Consider the following 16,660-nt stretch of genomic DNA (forward strand, 5'->3'; position numbering starts at 1 on the left):
CGCTCTCCAGATATCAGTTATATTATACAGCAGTGACATCACCGCTCTCCAGATATCAGTTATATTATACAGCAGTGACATCACCGCTCTCCAGATATCAGTTATATTATACAGCGATGACATCACCGCTCTCCAGATATCAGTTATATTATACAGGATATGACATCACCGCTCTCCAGATGTGAGTTATATTATACAGCACTGATATCACCACTCTCCAGATATCCCTTATATTATACAGCAGTGACATCACCGCTCTCCAGATATCAGTTATATTATACAGCAGTGACATCACCACTCTCCAGATATCAGTTATATTATACAGGATATGACATCACCGCTCTCCAGATATCAGTTATATTATACAGCAGTGACGTCACCACTCTCCAGATATCAGTTATATTATACAGCAGTGACATCACCGCTCTCCAGATATCAGTTATATTATACAGGATATGACATCACCGCTCTCCAGATATCAGTTATATTATACAGCAGTGACGTCACCACTCTCCAGATATCAGTTATATTATACAGCAGTGACATTACCGCTCTCCAGATATCAGTTATATTATACAGGATATGACATCACCGCTCTCCAGATATCAGTTATATTATACAGCAGTGACGTCACCACTCTCCAGATATCAGTTATATTATACAGCAGTGACATCACCGCTCTCCAGATATCAGTTATATTATACAGCGGTGACATCACCGCTCTCCAGATATCAGTCATATTATACTGCAGTGATGTCACCACTCTCCAGATATCAATTATATTATACAGCAGTGACATCACCGCTCTCCAGATATCAGTTATATTATACAGCGGTGACATCACCGCTCTCCAGATATCAGTTATATTATACTGCAGTGACGTCACCACTCCCCAGATATCAGTTATATTATACAGCGGTGACATCACCGCTCTCCAGATATCAGTTATATTATACAGCAGTGACATCACCGCTCTCCAGATATCAGTTATATTATACAGCGGTGACATCACCGCTCTCCAGATATCAGTTATATTATACAGCGGTGACATCACCGCTCTCCAGATATCAGTTATATTATACAGCGGTGACATCACCGCTCTCCAGATATCAGTTATATTATACTGCAGTGACGTCACCACTCCCCAGATATCAGTTATATTATACAGCGGTGACATCACCGCTCTCCAGATATCAGTTATATTATACAGCAGTGACATCACCGCTCTCCAGATATCAGTTATATTATACTGCAGTGACGTCACCACTCTCCAGATATCAGTTATATTATACAGCAGTGACATCACCGCTCCCCAGATATCAGTTATATTATACAGCAGTGACATCACCACTCTCCAGATATCAGTTATATTATACAGCAGTGACATCACCGCTCCCCAGATATCAGTGATACAGCAGTGACATCACCGCTCTCCAGATATCAGTTATATTATACTGCAGTGACGTCACCACTCTCCAGATATCAATTATATTATACAGCAGTGACATCACCGCTCTCCAGATATCAGTTATATTATACAGCGGTGACATCACCGCTCTCCAGATATCAGTTATATTATACAGCGGTGACATCACCGCTCTCCAGATATCAGTTATATTATACCGCAGTGACGTCACCGCTCTCCAGAGATCAGTTATATTATACAGCAGTGACATCACCGCTCCCCAGATATCAGTTATATTATACAGGATATGACATCACCGCTCTCCAGATATCAGTTATATTATACTGCAGTGACGTCACCACTCTCCAGATATCAGTTATATTATACAGCAGTGACATCACCGCTCCCCAGATATCAGTTATATTATACAGCAGTGACATCACCACTCTCCAGATATCAGTTATATTATACAGCAGTGACATCACCGCTCTCCAGATATCAGTTATATTATACTGCAGTGACGTCACCACTCCCCAGATATCAGTTATATTATACAGCAGTGACATCACCGCTCTCCAGAGATCAGTTATAATATATAGCAGTGACGTCACCACTCTCCAGATATCAGTTATATTATACAGCAGTGACATCACCGCTCTCCAGATATCAGTTATATTATACTGCAGTGACGTCACCACTCTCCAGATATCAATTATATTATACAGCAGTGACATCACCGCTCTCCAGATATCAGTTATATTATACAGCGGTGACATCACCGCTCTCCAGATATCAGTTATATTATACTGCAGTGACGTCACCGCTCTCCAGATATCAGTTATATTATACAGCAGTGACATCACCGCTCTCCAGATATCAATTATATTATACAGCAGTGACATCACCGCTCTCCAGATATCAGTTATATTATACAGCGGTGACATCACCGCTCTCCAGATATCAGTTATATTATACTGCAGTGACGTCACCGCTCTCCAGATATCAGTTATATTATACAGCAGTGACATCACCGCTCTCCAGATATCAGTTATATTATACCGCAGTGACGTCACCACTCTCCAGATATCAGTTATATTATACAGCGGTGACATCACCGCTCTCCAGATATCAGTTATATTATACAGGATATGACATCACCGCTCTCCAGATATCAGTTATATTATACAGCAGTGACATCACCGCTCTCCAGAGATCAGTTATATTATACAGCAGTGACATCACCGCTCCCCAGATATCAGTTATATTATACAGCGGTGACATCACCGCTCTCCAGATATCAGTTATATTATACAGGATATGACATCACCGCTCTCCAGATATCAGTTATATTATACAGCAGTGACGTCACCACTCTCCAGATATCAGTTATATTATACAGCAGTGACGTCACCGCTCCCCAGATATCAGTTATATTATACAGCAGTGACATCTACGCTCTCCAAATATCAGTTATATTATACTGCAGTGACATCACCGCTCTCCAGATATCAGTTATATTATACAGCGGTGACATCACCGCTCTCCAGATATCAGTTATATTATACAGCGGTGACATCACCGCTCTCCAGATATCAGTTATATTATACCGCAGTGACGTCACCGCTCTCCAGAGATCAGTTATATTATACAGCAGTGACATCACCGCTCCCCAGATATCAGTTATATTATACAGGATATGACATCACCGCTCTCCAGATATCAGTTATATTATACTGCAGTGACGTCACCACTCTCCAGATATCAGTTATATTATACAGCAGTGACATCACCGCTCCCCAGATATCAGTTATATTATACAGCAGTGACATCACCACTCTCCAGATATCAGTTATATTATACAGCAGTGACATCACCGCTCTCCAGATATCAGTTATATTATACTGCAGTGACGTCACCACTCCCCAGATATCAGTTATATTATACAGCAGTGACGTCACCGCTCTCCAGAGATCAGTTATAATATATAGCAGTGACGTCACCACTCTCCAGATATCAGTTATATTATACAGCAGTGACATCACCGCTCTCCAGATATCAGTTATATTATACTGCAGTGACGTCACCACTCTCCAGATATCAATTATATTATACAGCAGTGACATCACCGCTCTCCAGATATCAGTTATATTATACAGCGGTGACATCACCGCTCTCCAGATATCAGTTATATTATACTGCAGTGACGTCACCGCTCTCCAGATATCAGTTATATTATACAGCAGTGACATCACCGCTCTCCAGATATCAATTATATTATACAGCAGTGACATCACCGCTCTCCAGATATCAGTTATATTATACAGCGGTGACATCACCGCTCTCCAGATATCAGTTATATTATACTGCAGTGACGTCACCGCTCTCCAGATATCAGTTATATTATACAGCAGTGACATCACCGCTCTCCAGATATCAGTTATATTATACCGCAGTGACGTCACCACTCTCCAGATATCAGTTATATTATACAGCGGTGACATCACCGCTCTCCAGATATCAGTTATATTATACAGGATATGACATCACCGCTCTCCAGATATCAGTTATATTATACAGCAGTGACATCACCGCTCTCCAGAGATCAGTTATATTATACAGCAGTGACATCACCGCTCCCCAGATATCAGTTATATTATACAGCGGTGACATCACCGCTCTCCAGATATCAGTTATATTATACAGGATATGACATCACCGCTCTCCAGATATCAGTTATATTATACAGCAGTGACGTCACCACTCTCCAGATATCAGTTATATTATACAGCAGTGACGTCACCGCTCCCCAGATATCAGTTATATTATACAGCAGTGACATCTACGCTCTCCAGATATCAGTTATATTAGGCCAGGTTCACATTGCGTTAACACAGCCGTTCAACACATAGCGTTGACGGGCTGCGTTAACGCTATAGCATAACGCGATATGCATTATGCTATACCGCTAGCATAGTTGCTCCATCTGCGCTAGCGGTGACGGAGCCTCAGACGCTGCAGCCCGCGTCCGAGGCTCCATCACTGAATGATGGCACATCCCGAACGCGTGCCACTTTATAGCATGCGTCGCGATGCACCCGACAATGGAGGGCAATGGCAGCGTTAACGGACTGTGTTACACCGCGTTATGCTGCGGTGTAACGCAGTCCATCTAACGGACTGCCGAGACGCAATGTGAACCCAGCCTTATACAGCAGTGACATCTCCGCTCTTCAAATATAAGTTATATTATACAGCAGTGACATCACCGCTCTCCCGATATCAGAAATACAGCAGTGACGTCAACGCTCTCCAGATATTAGGTATAATATACAGCAGTGACTTCACCGGTCTCCAGATATCAGTTATATTATACAGCAGTGACATCACCGCTCTCCAGATATCAGTTATATTATACAGCAGTGACATCGCCGCTCTTCAGATATCAGTTATATTATACAGCAGTGACGTCACTACTCTCCAGATATCAGTTATATTATTTATACAGGATATGACATCACCGCTCTCCGGATATCAGTTATATTATACAGCAGTGACGTCCCCGCTCTCCAGATATCAGTTATAATATACAGGAGGTGATATCACCACTCTCAGGAATGGGTCACTTACTTGGCTGTGTGTGCTGTGGTTTCAATACAATCACTGTTTTATCAGCAGAAAATTATCACTAGAGGACTAGGTCTCCAGTGTATGTGTAACCCCACCTCCAGAACTGATTGGTTGCTTCTTGTGTGCATTGTCAGCACACTGCCAATCAGTGGAGTGGGCGGAGTTATACACAGCTCAGCATTCTGAGCACTCCTACTTCTGCAGCAGAGAAAAGCGAGGTTGTGTCACAACTGCTGCACCCAGTAAATTAAGTGACATCACTGGAATCAGCTGTCTGTTCTTTTCCCCCACCCAGGGAAGAGGGGCGCTATTGTGCACCGTAGTACACTAACCCAACAACCAAGGCAACACAAACAAGGATTAACAGAAAACTCCAGGCATACAAAATATTCACTCACATATAACAGAGGAATGCACCGGGGTGTGGAGGTAGGGGAATAAACCAAAATAGAGAAGGATAGGGAATTACAATGCATACAAACCAAGCAACAGTCACAGATAGCTCCTCCAACTCTCCTCATACCAACTCGTCTCCCACCGATATCCATGCAGCAAATGCTAGCTCTGACAAGGATTAGTAACAGAACCCAGCTTATAAAGGGAAAATGAGTGGCTAACCAAACTCAGCTGTGAGCACAAGAATCTCCAACATGGCCGATTAACCCCTGTTCTGCCAGGAGGAATAAACACATTTTAAATGAAAGAGACACTCAGTGTATATATTGATTATAATATTCCTACCCACATAACATGGAAACCTTTCTTTTACAGGTGGGAATACAGGTATAAAGTATCGGGAGTGGTACAAGCCGCTCGTCTGGTTCTGGATCCTGGTGGGTCTTGCATATTTTGCTGCAGTCCTGAGCATGATCGGTGACTGGCTCCGAGTCATATCAAAGAAAACGAAAGAGGAGGTAAAGTAGTCTCTGACTAAATTGACAGATTGTCCCGTAACACTACAGAACCGCAGAGGTGACCCCACACTACACTGGTGACTCCCTCTGTGGTGGCTTACAGATCATGACCAGTGATCTGCATAGCCTCATGTGTCAGCACCATGGACAGCAGATGCAATAACCCTGCACACTGTGTCTGGGGCCTCAAGAAAATCAGATATTAGTGCTCCAGTGTTGGACACATCAAGTGCTGACTGAAGTGAACCCCACAAATCTAATGACCAGGGGCCGCAAGACCTTGAGCGTAGGATTGAAAAACACCCTGTACATCCACTCCATGAAGGAACATGGAGGGAGGAGAGGTGGAGGCTTATCAGGCAGCCTACTGACGCTGAGGTTGCGGGAAATCTCTGGGCAATGCCCAATGGTGGGTGTGCGAGAGAAACTGTGTGACCTGTTTTTGTTTTTTTTTTCTCTAGGTTGGAGAAATCAAGGCCCATGCGGCAGAGTGGAAAGCCAACGTGACCGCTGAATTCAGAGAGACGAGAAGGCGCCTGAGCGTGGAGATCCATGACAAGCTCCAGAGGGCGGCCACCATCAGAAGCATGGAGCGCAGGCGGCTCGGCCTCGACCAGAGAGCTCACTCCCTCGACATGCTGTCCCCTGAAAAGCGCTCCGTGTTTGCAGAGCTGGAGAATGGGCGATTCAAGGCCTCGTCCCAAGAAAGTATTAACAACAGACCCAACAATCTAAGACTTAAGGGGGCCGAGCAGTTTAACAGTTTGCACGGCCAGGGCCTCTCGGAAGACAATATCATCAATAAGTTTGGCTCCAGCTCAGCCAAGCTGACCAAAAGGAAAAACAAAGATCTGAAGAAGAACCTTCCAGAGGACGTACGGAAGATTTATGAGAACTTTCGAAAGTATTCAGCAGACGAAGAGAAGAAGGATGGGAGCGAGGGCGATAGGATGTCCACCTCCGACACAGCGACCCTCTCAGACTTCATCCAGCACTCCATTATAGAGAATGGCTCAGTCCCCTGCGAAACCAAAGATGAGGAGCACGAGAACAAAGCATTACTTGAAGAACGAAACTAACGGGGCAAAGCGGAGGATCATTGCTAGGTCATGGTACAACCAAGCTGTGGGCTGCAATGTGGGATGGACTAGTGACTTTTCACTTCCATACTGGAGCCCAGAGTTACTTTGTACTTTGACTCAGCAGTAACATTTGACCCCTTCTGTGTTGGAGGAGGCAGCAACCCGGTGTGTGGACTGCCCCCTCCAACACAGAAGGGGTTAAAACTAAATCGCCCTGGAGTGTAAACTAGAACTCGTTGACTTCGGAGGAATTCGAGACATGTGCCTTACGCAGACTTTCTGATTAACCCAAGCTCCGTAATCTGCATTGGTGGTAACGTTTACTGTGCCATAACTAACTGCCAAAAAAGCTCCCCACCCCCTCCGAGTACAAACAACGATACCATAAAATTGCAGCCAGAATGTGGAAAACTGCACTGTGTTACCCGAGTAGGAATCAGTCATTACAGGCGATACTGAGATGGAAAGGAAGAGTTTCCCATACTGGTGAAAGAGCAAACAAAATATATTACGATTGCAACGCGTTTCATTCCATGGTTCCATACGTTTGAGCCTACAATAGGATGTACAAGGAAAGATGGAGACATCAACGTGTTACACTCAAAAAGCTATTAATCCTGCAAGTCAGTTACGTAAGGAAATATGGAGGTGGCAACGCGTTTCACTCTGATTTACATGTGATCCCATACAACATCTGAGTCTACAGAAGGGTAAACAAGGAAAGCAATGCATCTCTCGCCGATTCATATCTAGTTGGATACAGCATCTGAGCCTACATTGTAACACAATGCTTCATACAAGATGGAGATAACGCGTTTCACTCTGACTCAGATGTGTTGGATACAGTGTCTGAGCTTTTCATAGTCTTACAATAGAAAGATGTCAAAGCATTCACTCTCACGACAAGGAGCAACTGCAAAGCCTGGAGGTCCAGAATATAAGGAAATGTGGCGACAGCAACGCATTTCACTGTCTAACTTCAAACGTGGTAGTAAGCATTCTTAAGCTTGCAAATAAATATATGCATTGTGTGGCACACAACTAGGAGAAGGAATAGTAAAGGGACACTAATGTTTTTAACTTCTTCAATGAGCCGAATCCTTTCCTGGCCAGAAATGACATCAGCAAACCCCACAGAGTAATCGTGTGTCATCTTTTTAACCCTTAAGCACTGTGGCAGCAACCATTACCAATGAAAACAACAGAGACTGACAGCACCCCTAGCTGTACATGTGGGAAAGGCCAACGCCTAGAGGAACATAAAGAGGTCAGTTCTAACGACGCAATGAAGAACGGATCATTCGAGATCTTTTTATATTGAAAACACTTTATATTTGCTGAAAATAACGTCACGTCCCGATGCTGTATAAAAAGGAGGCAGCGGAGCGTCTTGCATGTGGTTCAAAGCCGCCCCGCGCTATTAGACTTTAACAGCCCCAGGACCTAGAGACACAACCATGGGGATGTGCAAATCTCAGGGCTCGTTCCCTTCTTTGAAAAAATGAAGGATTTCATGGGCACCCAAAAGAAAAACAAACAAAAACACCCACCATAACATGAGTGTCCCTCCGTGTAGTCCGGCTGGCGAGGGACGAGAAGTGCTCACCGCTTTGTGCCATCTTATTTTGTAAATTTTTAAGAGTATTTTCAATAATTAGTTTGTTTTGGCATCGCTCGGTTCTGCTGTCAGTGTTCTTCTATTGCTCATCCTGCAACTTTAATGGGATTAGAGGGTTTTATACCCAAAACAATAAATCATTAGGAGACGGAGGATATAGCGGCTCAATCACGGTGCCACGTGGCGCCAAGCTAAGGCAGATGGGCAGAACGTGGCGCCATGATAAGGCAGAGGTGCAGAACGTGGCGCCATGCTAAGGCAGAGGTACAGAACGTGGCACCATGCTAAGGCAGAGGGGCAGAATGTGGTGCCATGCTAAGGCAGAGGTACAGAACGTGGCGCCATGCTAAGGCAGAGGGGCAGAATGTGGTGCCATGCTAAGGCAGAGGTACAGAACGTGGCACCATGCTAAGGCAAAGGTGCAGATTCTGGGCCCTTGTGCAGACTCTGTACCTGCTCCTCTGCCAATACAGTGCAGTCAGGATAGTCGCCCCATCCGCGTTGCCCTCTTCTTCTTCCAGTGGCCCCTAGTAGGAATGATACTTCAGCCCATCATCCCTCACCCTTTACATCATTGCTCATCAGTAACTTATGTCATTATGCCTCAATATAAAAGGACTGAAAGAAGAAATTAGCAAAATCTGCAATTGCCATTGCTGCGCCCTGATGAGCATTGAGGCCACATAGTATCTATACGTCAGCACCATAGAGCGCTGGTATTGTGGCGATATATGGCAGCGGCGCTCATCATTCCCAGACTAAAAGTTGTGCATTCTAGAAAGGTCCATCTGCTATCTCACCTCCGCTACCCCTATAGCGCCACCACTGTCCCGAGATCAGAAGTGCAGTCAGGATGAGGGGGCGTACGATTTAAAGGACATCTCACTCGAGATTGCCGTTCACTGGATTAGAAGGAATCTCCACTATTTCACTGTGTGCTGAAGGCCTTGGACATCCCAGCACATTCCCAATTACATGGACGCATTTACAGCGTCATCCTCTGGCGCTGTAAATACGCATGGGAGGATTTTGTATTAAACTTCCCTCTGCGTTTTACCATGAAATCTTTAGTATTTCTTACATAGTTTGAAGAATAGCAATATAATTGTCTGCACCAGGTCCTAAGGAGACGGACCTGGGAGGGGTACAGAAAGGAAACAATGTATCAAAGTGCAAATCAGCAGGAAGTCCTCAGTGTATACAGGGACCGCATTCAACACATCATCCCCACAGCTTTATACATGTTGGTGACGAAACAGGAAATTATGAAAAAACAGGAAAAAAGTTAAATGTATCTAGGCTCCAACCAACGATAATACAGAATGTAAGAGGTGCAGATTCGTCGTCCCAGTCATTGGTGGTGAGTGCATGGGGCGGCTGCTGTGGACCTCATTCACACACCACTCATGGGGGCTGGAGAATTGATGTATTGTAGGTTTGGGGGATCTGTCTGAATCTAACCTTTGTAAATCAGATTGACCTCCCTGCTGGACTCCTGGTGCTCATCACTATGCACCGCAGATCTGCAGACCGGACGCTCACATGCTGCACAGAATCAGTGGCTGCCGAGCAAATAAGAAAATTATTAGTGATTGTGAAGGGTCCATTATCAGACATCCTCATACATTAGGGCGATATCCAGGCCAGAGGGTGCAGAAAATGGAGGCATTATTATTATTATTATTTTTTTTTTTAAATGGAACCAAAAATATGAAGCAGAAAATAGAAACTGATGCATTCTCCCATTTCAGGTTTAGTTGTATAATTTCTTCAGCTCCTTTATAGGAAGTATTTGGAGAAGCTGCTCATTTGTATGTGATTGTATGATGTCCAGCAATAGTAATTGTGGCAGTGGAGGAGGGGAGCTTAGTATGGATGCTTTCCAGTAGGATGGCAGAGTGCTCAGACCTTACTGGTCTGGACTCAGTGTGAATCATCTCATGAGTCAGCAGATGGCCGCTCCATTATTCACAATCAGTGATGCTTCCACTAGACACGGGCCTCGGCTCCTACATTATTAAGGTTTCCATCTGACGTTATGAAATTAATTATATCACAAGTCCATTAACTTACACTCATTTTCCTGCTGCACTCTGAGACATGACAGCCGTGAGTTATCAGATACCCTAGGGGTTGAGGCCCATCAGTTGCAATTTTGGGGATTGCCAAAGATTGCCATAGATCTCAGCTTCTATTCTATCATACTAAACACACAGAAGTCCCATTATTATGAGGTCAGATTGTAGGAGAACAGACAAAGGTGTATCCTGGACTAAAGAGCTTACAGTCTACATGTATTACAGGAGCGAATCAACATGTAGATGTAATTAAGTTCTGATATTTAATAGTTCAGTCCTGTCATCTAGCTCCATCCACACCTGACTCCATATATCCCAATGTCCATCCACATAACATCCATCTACTGCTTTACCTAACCAAGCCTCCAATATCCAAACAATCCACATCAAGTTCCATCTAAATGGGAATCCACCCAGACAGCCATTCATCCATCTAAGGATCCACCAGACTCTGCCTGTCCATCACAAAATGCTCCAATCCAAAGTATCCACCAGTGTAAGCTCCCATCCATCCGACCGATCAGCCTTCAATGCATCGGCCAAGCCACACTGCCATCCATTCAACTCCCACCATGCCATACTAATCCCCAACTAACACTTTCACCTAAATGACAACCAGGCCATACCACCATCTACCAAGCCATTATACCACACAACAAATCCACCAAGCCATCTTACAGTTCAACAAGCATATTCAGATATGCAAGCATCCATCAAACCTTCCCTTAAAGCATTCATAAATCCAACTGTTCATCAAGTCATGATACTTTCCACTTAACACATCCATGCTCCCACAAAGACATTTATGGATGGTAATCAAACAAGAATCCACGAAACCTTGATTACATCTGTTTGTCCATTCATAATCCACCAATACTACCAGCAAACTCATCCATCAAAACATCTACCATCAAAACAGTCATCTAGTCAGGCATCCATGAAGCCATCCACCAAGCTATGATACCATCCAAACCTCCTCCAAAGCCATACAACCAGCGGTCTTTCCAGTCCACCAAGCTAAGCTACCATCCACATTCATCTACTACAGCCATGCTACCATCAGTCCCTCCATCTAGGCATGCACCAAGCTATGCTACCATCCATCTATCCAAACATCTCCCAGTCTATGCCACCATCCAACATATGAGCTTCCCAGACATCCATCTATACACCCATCATGAAAGACGATCCTTAAGGTAGGATGGTTTACATGGACGTCAGTGCTCTGGTTCCACTGTTCTTCTGGAACATTTTATGAAATGCCTGAGAACATCCAGATCTCAGCTGATCATATTAGGGGCCACATACTGACGACGGTTTGGTCGGCAGCTCTACCCCTGTCCTCCAGCTCTGCCAAGATCCTGTGTTCTCTATGAGATCCGCTGACCAACTCCTCTGGGGCCGGATGATCTCTAGAGAAAAAGAGATTGGCAATCTGATATCAGACAAATTAGATCCTCATCTCTCGACATCAGAGGAGAGTTGTGAGGCCCCATACACATTAGGCTGGTGCTTTGTCCCCATACCGTTGGATTCGGCTGATATTAGAGACTATAAGAACCCCTTACACGCTAGACTATCGGCAGCCAGGGTCACAGTCACCTTTATACTGAGGGAGACATTCATGGACTTTTCTTTCTCCAGACCCAGCGGGGATGGAGCTGCATGGAGTTTTAGGAGGAGGTGATAATTCTGCTCATTGATTTTGCAGGATGGAAATTTACTATGCAAAGCTTGTGCTTGTGTCCCGTGTCCATGTGCAGCGAGCAGTGATGGGTCTCCTGCAGACCACCCGTCATGTCCTCACCTGTTGTCTCTTTAGCCCCATAGATGGCCCGAACTCTCAATCCGTTCATGTTGGCGTCTCACTTTTTAAAGACTTTTTCGTAATCAGCAGCGAATGTCATTTCTTGCTCTAGGACACCAAATCCAGCTGATTTTTTATGCATTTCACCAAGGACCATGAATAAATAGACTGTGTCTCGTCCAGTCGGGTTTAACCCCTTCAGAAGACACGCGGAGAGGGGGGTCCTCCGCTGGGCCGGACCTCGCTCTCTGCTATGACTTGATAACTTGTCTGTTGAGATGTTCTCAGCTCATCTGTAAAACAGGACACATTGTACGGTGAAGATGGAGGATGATTACCTGGAAGATGCGTTGTGTTGCACTAATTTGCTCTGTTTGTTGCTTTGTAAATGGGCACAAAGGACGCGGGGAACGATGTCAGATGGTGAAAGCCAAAACAATACAGTACAATGTAACCAAACAGAGTCTGTGTCCTCTCTCCACATTTCACAGTTCAGGCGGCGGCCCGACAACATGTCATCCTCGGTGTAATATAGGGTACATCACCATCCAGGGGGAGTAATGTACACAGTGACTGCACCATGAGAGGTAGCATGATAATCACAGAGGCTAAAGCGCTAAATAGCGCAAAACAATCCAGAAACTGGAAAAAGCAAAAACTCCATGCAAGATATGCAAAAAGGAGCATATGTATAAAATGCCAATTTTTATTAATATATCAAAAGGTAGACAATATCAATAAAGTGCATATAAAGACAATACCAGATGCAAAAAAGGGAAGGACAGACTGAGGGCAACGATTCCAGTGTCCCCTGCCAGCTAAAAAATATTGTAATGCCCAGGCAAAGAGCTGCTACCCTGAAGTGTAAAGGTACACATAATAGTGGTAAATCACCATACCCGGTGTCCCGTGCCTGCTCTCTTCTTTGGTAAGCTTTGCCCCGTTTCAGATACATGCGTTTTATGGTGATTTACCACTACAGTATTATGTGTACCTTGACACTTCAGGGTAGCAGCTCTTTGCCTGGGCATTACAATAATTTTTAGCTGGCAGGGGACACTGGAATCGATGCCCTCAGTCTGTCCTTCCCCTTTTTTGTATCTTGTATTGTTTTTATATGCACTGTATTTATATTGTCTACTTTTTGATATGATATTAATAAAAATTGGCATTTTATACGTATGCTGCTTTTTCTATACAGTGACTGCGCCAGCAGAATAGTGAGTGTAGCTCTGGGGTATAATACAGGATGTAACTCAGGATCAGTAATGTAATGTATGTACACAGTGTTTGCACCAGCAGAATAGTGAGTGCAGCTCTGGAGTATAATACAGGATGTAACTCAGGATCAGTAATGTAATGTATGTACGCAGTGACTGCACCAGCAGAATAGTGAGTGCAGCTCTGGAGTATAATACAGGATGTAACTCATAATCGGTAATATATGTAATGTACAGTATGTATATAGTGACTGCACCAACAGAATAGTAAGTGAAGCTCTGGGGTATAATACAGGATGTAATTCAGGATCCGTAATGTATGTACACAGTGACTGCACCAGCAGAATAGTGAGTGCAGCTCTGGAGTATAATACAGGCTGTAACTCTGGATCAGTAATGTATGTACACAGTGACTGCACCAGCAGAATAGTGAGTGCAGCTCTGGAGTATAATACAAGGCGGTAACTCAGGATCAGTAATGTAATGTATGTACACAGTGACTGCACCAGCAGAATAGTGAATGCAGCTCTGGGGTATAATACAGATCCTGAGTGACGTCATGTACTGTATGTGACCTGCTGGGAGTTGTGGTGCAGCAGGGACACATTTATGACATTTACTCACAGCCCTGTGAAGCGCATCATTCAAGTCTGCGGTACAATAATGAGAGTCTTGGTACAATGAATGATGGAGGTGTAGTGCCGGTTTCTTTACTGCAAAGTTTATTGTGCGAGAACATCCTAAATATGAAGATTTTCAGATCCCCTGGATTTATTGATTCTGCAGATCAGAGAAGGGACAAAACTACAGCAGGTAATACACAGGCCCCATCTATAGAAGAATATGTGAAGGTCATAGCGGGGTTCCCGTGCTGTATTCTGGGCTGCGACTATCAGCGGTCAGTCCAGAGGTCCCTGATTATCCTCTCTATGCTTCATAGTTGTACATGATCTAATTCCAGGGCAAGCACAGGCAGAGCTGAGCCCCTGTGCAGGAACATGACATGGGACCTTTGCAACCAAATATTTCTCCTAGGACAGAAGCTCCTTGCTGTTTTGGAGGTAGCAGAAGTGTCCCCCATTACCTCCTGGCCCCCAAGTAATAGGCACCAAACCCAGTGCAGTGCCTCTTGATTCATGACTAGAGCAGAAAAGATGGACACTTGTACAGATAGTAGATGTGTGGCCCTGGGATGAAAGGGCCCCATAGTTCTCATCCCCACTACCCACCTGACCACATAGCATGATGGATGGGGGTATGATCCATCCTGCATCATGTCCTGGGAGGCAAAGTCTGGCATTATAATGGGAAAGGAGGGGGACTGATTTTGATTATTGCCATCAGTGCCCCTCTCTTCCATGTGCACGATCGCTGCTGACAACCTCAATGGGCAGTGCTGCAGTGGTTGTCAGACAGCATGTGACCAGGTCGGCCATGACTTAGTAGCAGGACTATATATTTGTGGAGATGCCTCCAGAGGAGCCGCCGCTGGAGATTTTTATTTCTTGCTGCTTCCAATAAATGATCAGAGGACGGGCGGCCGTGACGAGCGGAGGCCGAGGAGCGTTTCTTGCTCTGAACGAGTCAGCAATTCAGGGAAAAGAAATCAATTACTATAATTTTGCACTTAAGAGGTTGGAGGGTCTCATGGGGAGAGAATCGCCTCTGTATGAAGACATTTCCCAGCAATCCCTGCTCAATGGTGGGGAAGAGATCTCCAGCCGACAGCTCCTGTGACAGCGGAGGAGGGTCACACCTGTTGGAGGGGTATCAGTGAGAACTAACTGGCGCCATTCTCTGTCTGCAGAATTAAAGGGGGAACCACCATTATTCATCCAAAGATGGAATTGGCACAGCCCAATGGCTGCCTGGGACCATCCTTTGGCGCGGCCCCATCTCAAGCATCCTCTCGTGTATGAGCGGTCAAGAACCCTCTCCCTGGGGCAGGCCATTTCTCGTTCAGGACGTCCTCTGGGTGCTTTTCAGTTTGCCTTGCATCTCTCCACAGCATGGCCTTGTAACAAGGTGGCACGGGGTGGTAGTCGTGGGCGAGTTTACTAAGTCACAGTTAGTGAACCTTGCACGTGAAAAGACAGGTGAAATCCCAGTCCTGCGGTACAGTCAGTTACCTTCAGCACAAAGCCACTCAGGTTGCAGGTGACGAGGTCTCAGGAAACACCACAAGCCAAAGTTCTGTTCCAACTGCAAAACTTTACTGAACACGGTGCAAACAAGACAATGCTTCCTGCGCTTTCCCTGCGACTTCAGAAGGCTGCACAACACCAGCTCCTGTCCTGGTCCCGAACCCCATGTTTCTCCTGGGGTTGATCACGCTGAGCCAGAGTCGATCCACACTGCCCATCATGCTAGGGCTGCCTTCATCCCCCTGAACAGGGAATCCTCTGTCCTCACTATGGTGCATGTCATGCCCTGGGCAAGCCTGCCTGGGCTCTGCTCTTGGCGCAGGAAGTCCTTTCTCTCCACTCTGAGATTTTGCACATCCCTCTTTTAACTCCTCCCAAACAGTTTAACTCATTCTATCCCTAAACTATATACAAGTCCATGCACATTTAGGATACAACATATGACAATGACATTTACAGATGACATAACAGTATAAAACATTAGGGAACAAGCAGGGTGCCGCATGTGACACATTTGCTCGATGTATAGGAGAGAGAAGGTACATGAGAGTCCCCGCCACCTCCTTACAGCCTCTTAGTCCTGGAGATCAGTGGAGGTTTTCACTCCTAAACATCACCTAGATGATATAGGATACTGGTCCATGGATTGATGGGCTTCTATTGCAGTCAGTCCCCGTCCTAACAGTTGGGACCACAACACCCAATCTGCAGACTTATCCATCTACTGGTTGACTCCTCTATGGCCGCTCTGACTGGTGGTCTACA

The 16,660-nt window shown here is 45.0% G+C and overlaps 1 protein-coding gene across 4 annotated transcripts in view; it reads left to right on the plus strand.

Moving 5' to 3' along the window:
- Positions 1 to 12,990, plus strand: part of KCNK10 (potassium two pore domain channel subfamily K member 10) — a 68,436-nt gene extending 55,446 nt beyond the window's left edge. For 3 of the 4 annotated variants that reach the window (XM_073578225.1, XM_073578224.1, XM_073578223.1), the window contains exons 6-7: positions 5,804 to 5,946; positions 6,408 to 12,990. In XM_073578225.1, coding sequence (XP_073434326.1) covers positions 5,804 to 5,946; positions 6,408 to 7,025 — 761 coding nt within the window. In that variant the 3' untranslated portion in view covers positions 7,026 to 12,990. The remainder of the gene's footprint in view (positions 1 to 5,803; positions 5,947 to 6,407) is intronic. The other variant, XR_012232703.1, reaches the window with a different exon arrangement.
- The last annotated feature ends 3,670 nt before the right edge of the window (positions 12,991 to 16,660 follow it).

Source organism: Dendrobates tinctorius, unplaced genomic scaffold, assembly GCF_039654945.1.
Source record: "Dendrobates tinctorius isolate UK_male_01 unplaced genomic scaffold, ASM3965494v1 ptg000058l, whole genome shotgun sequence".
NCBI lineage: Eukaryota > Metazoa > Chordata > Amphibia > Anura > Dendrobatidae > Dendrobates > Dendrobates tinctorius.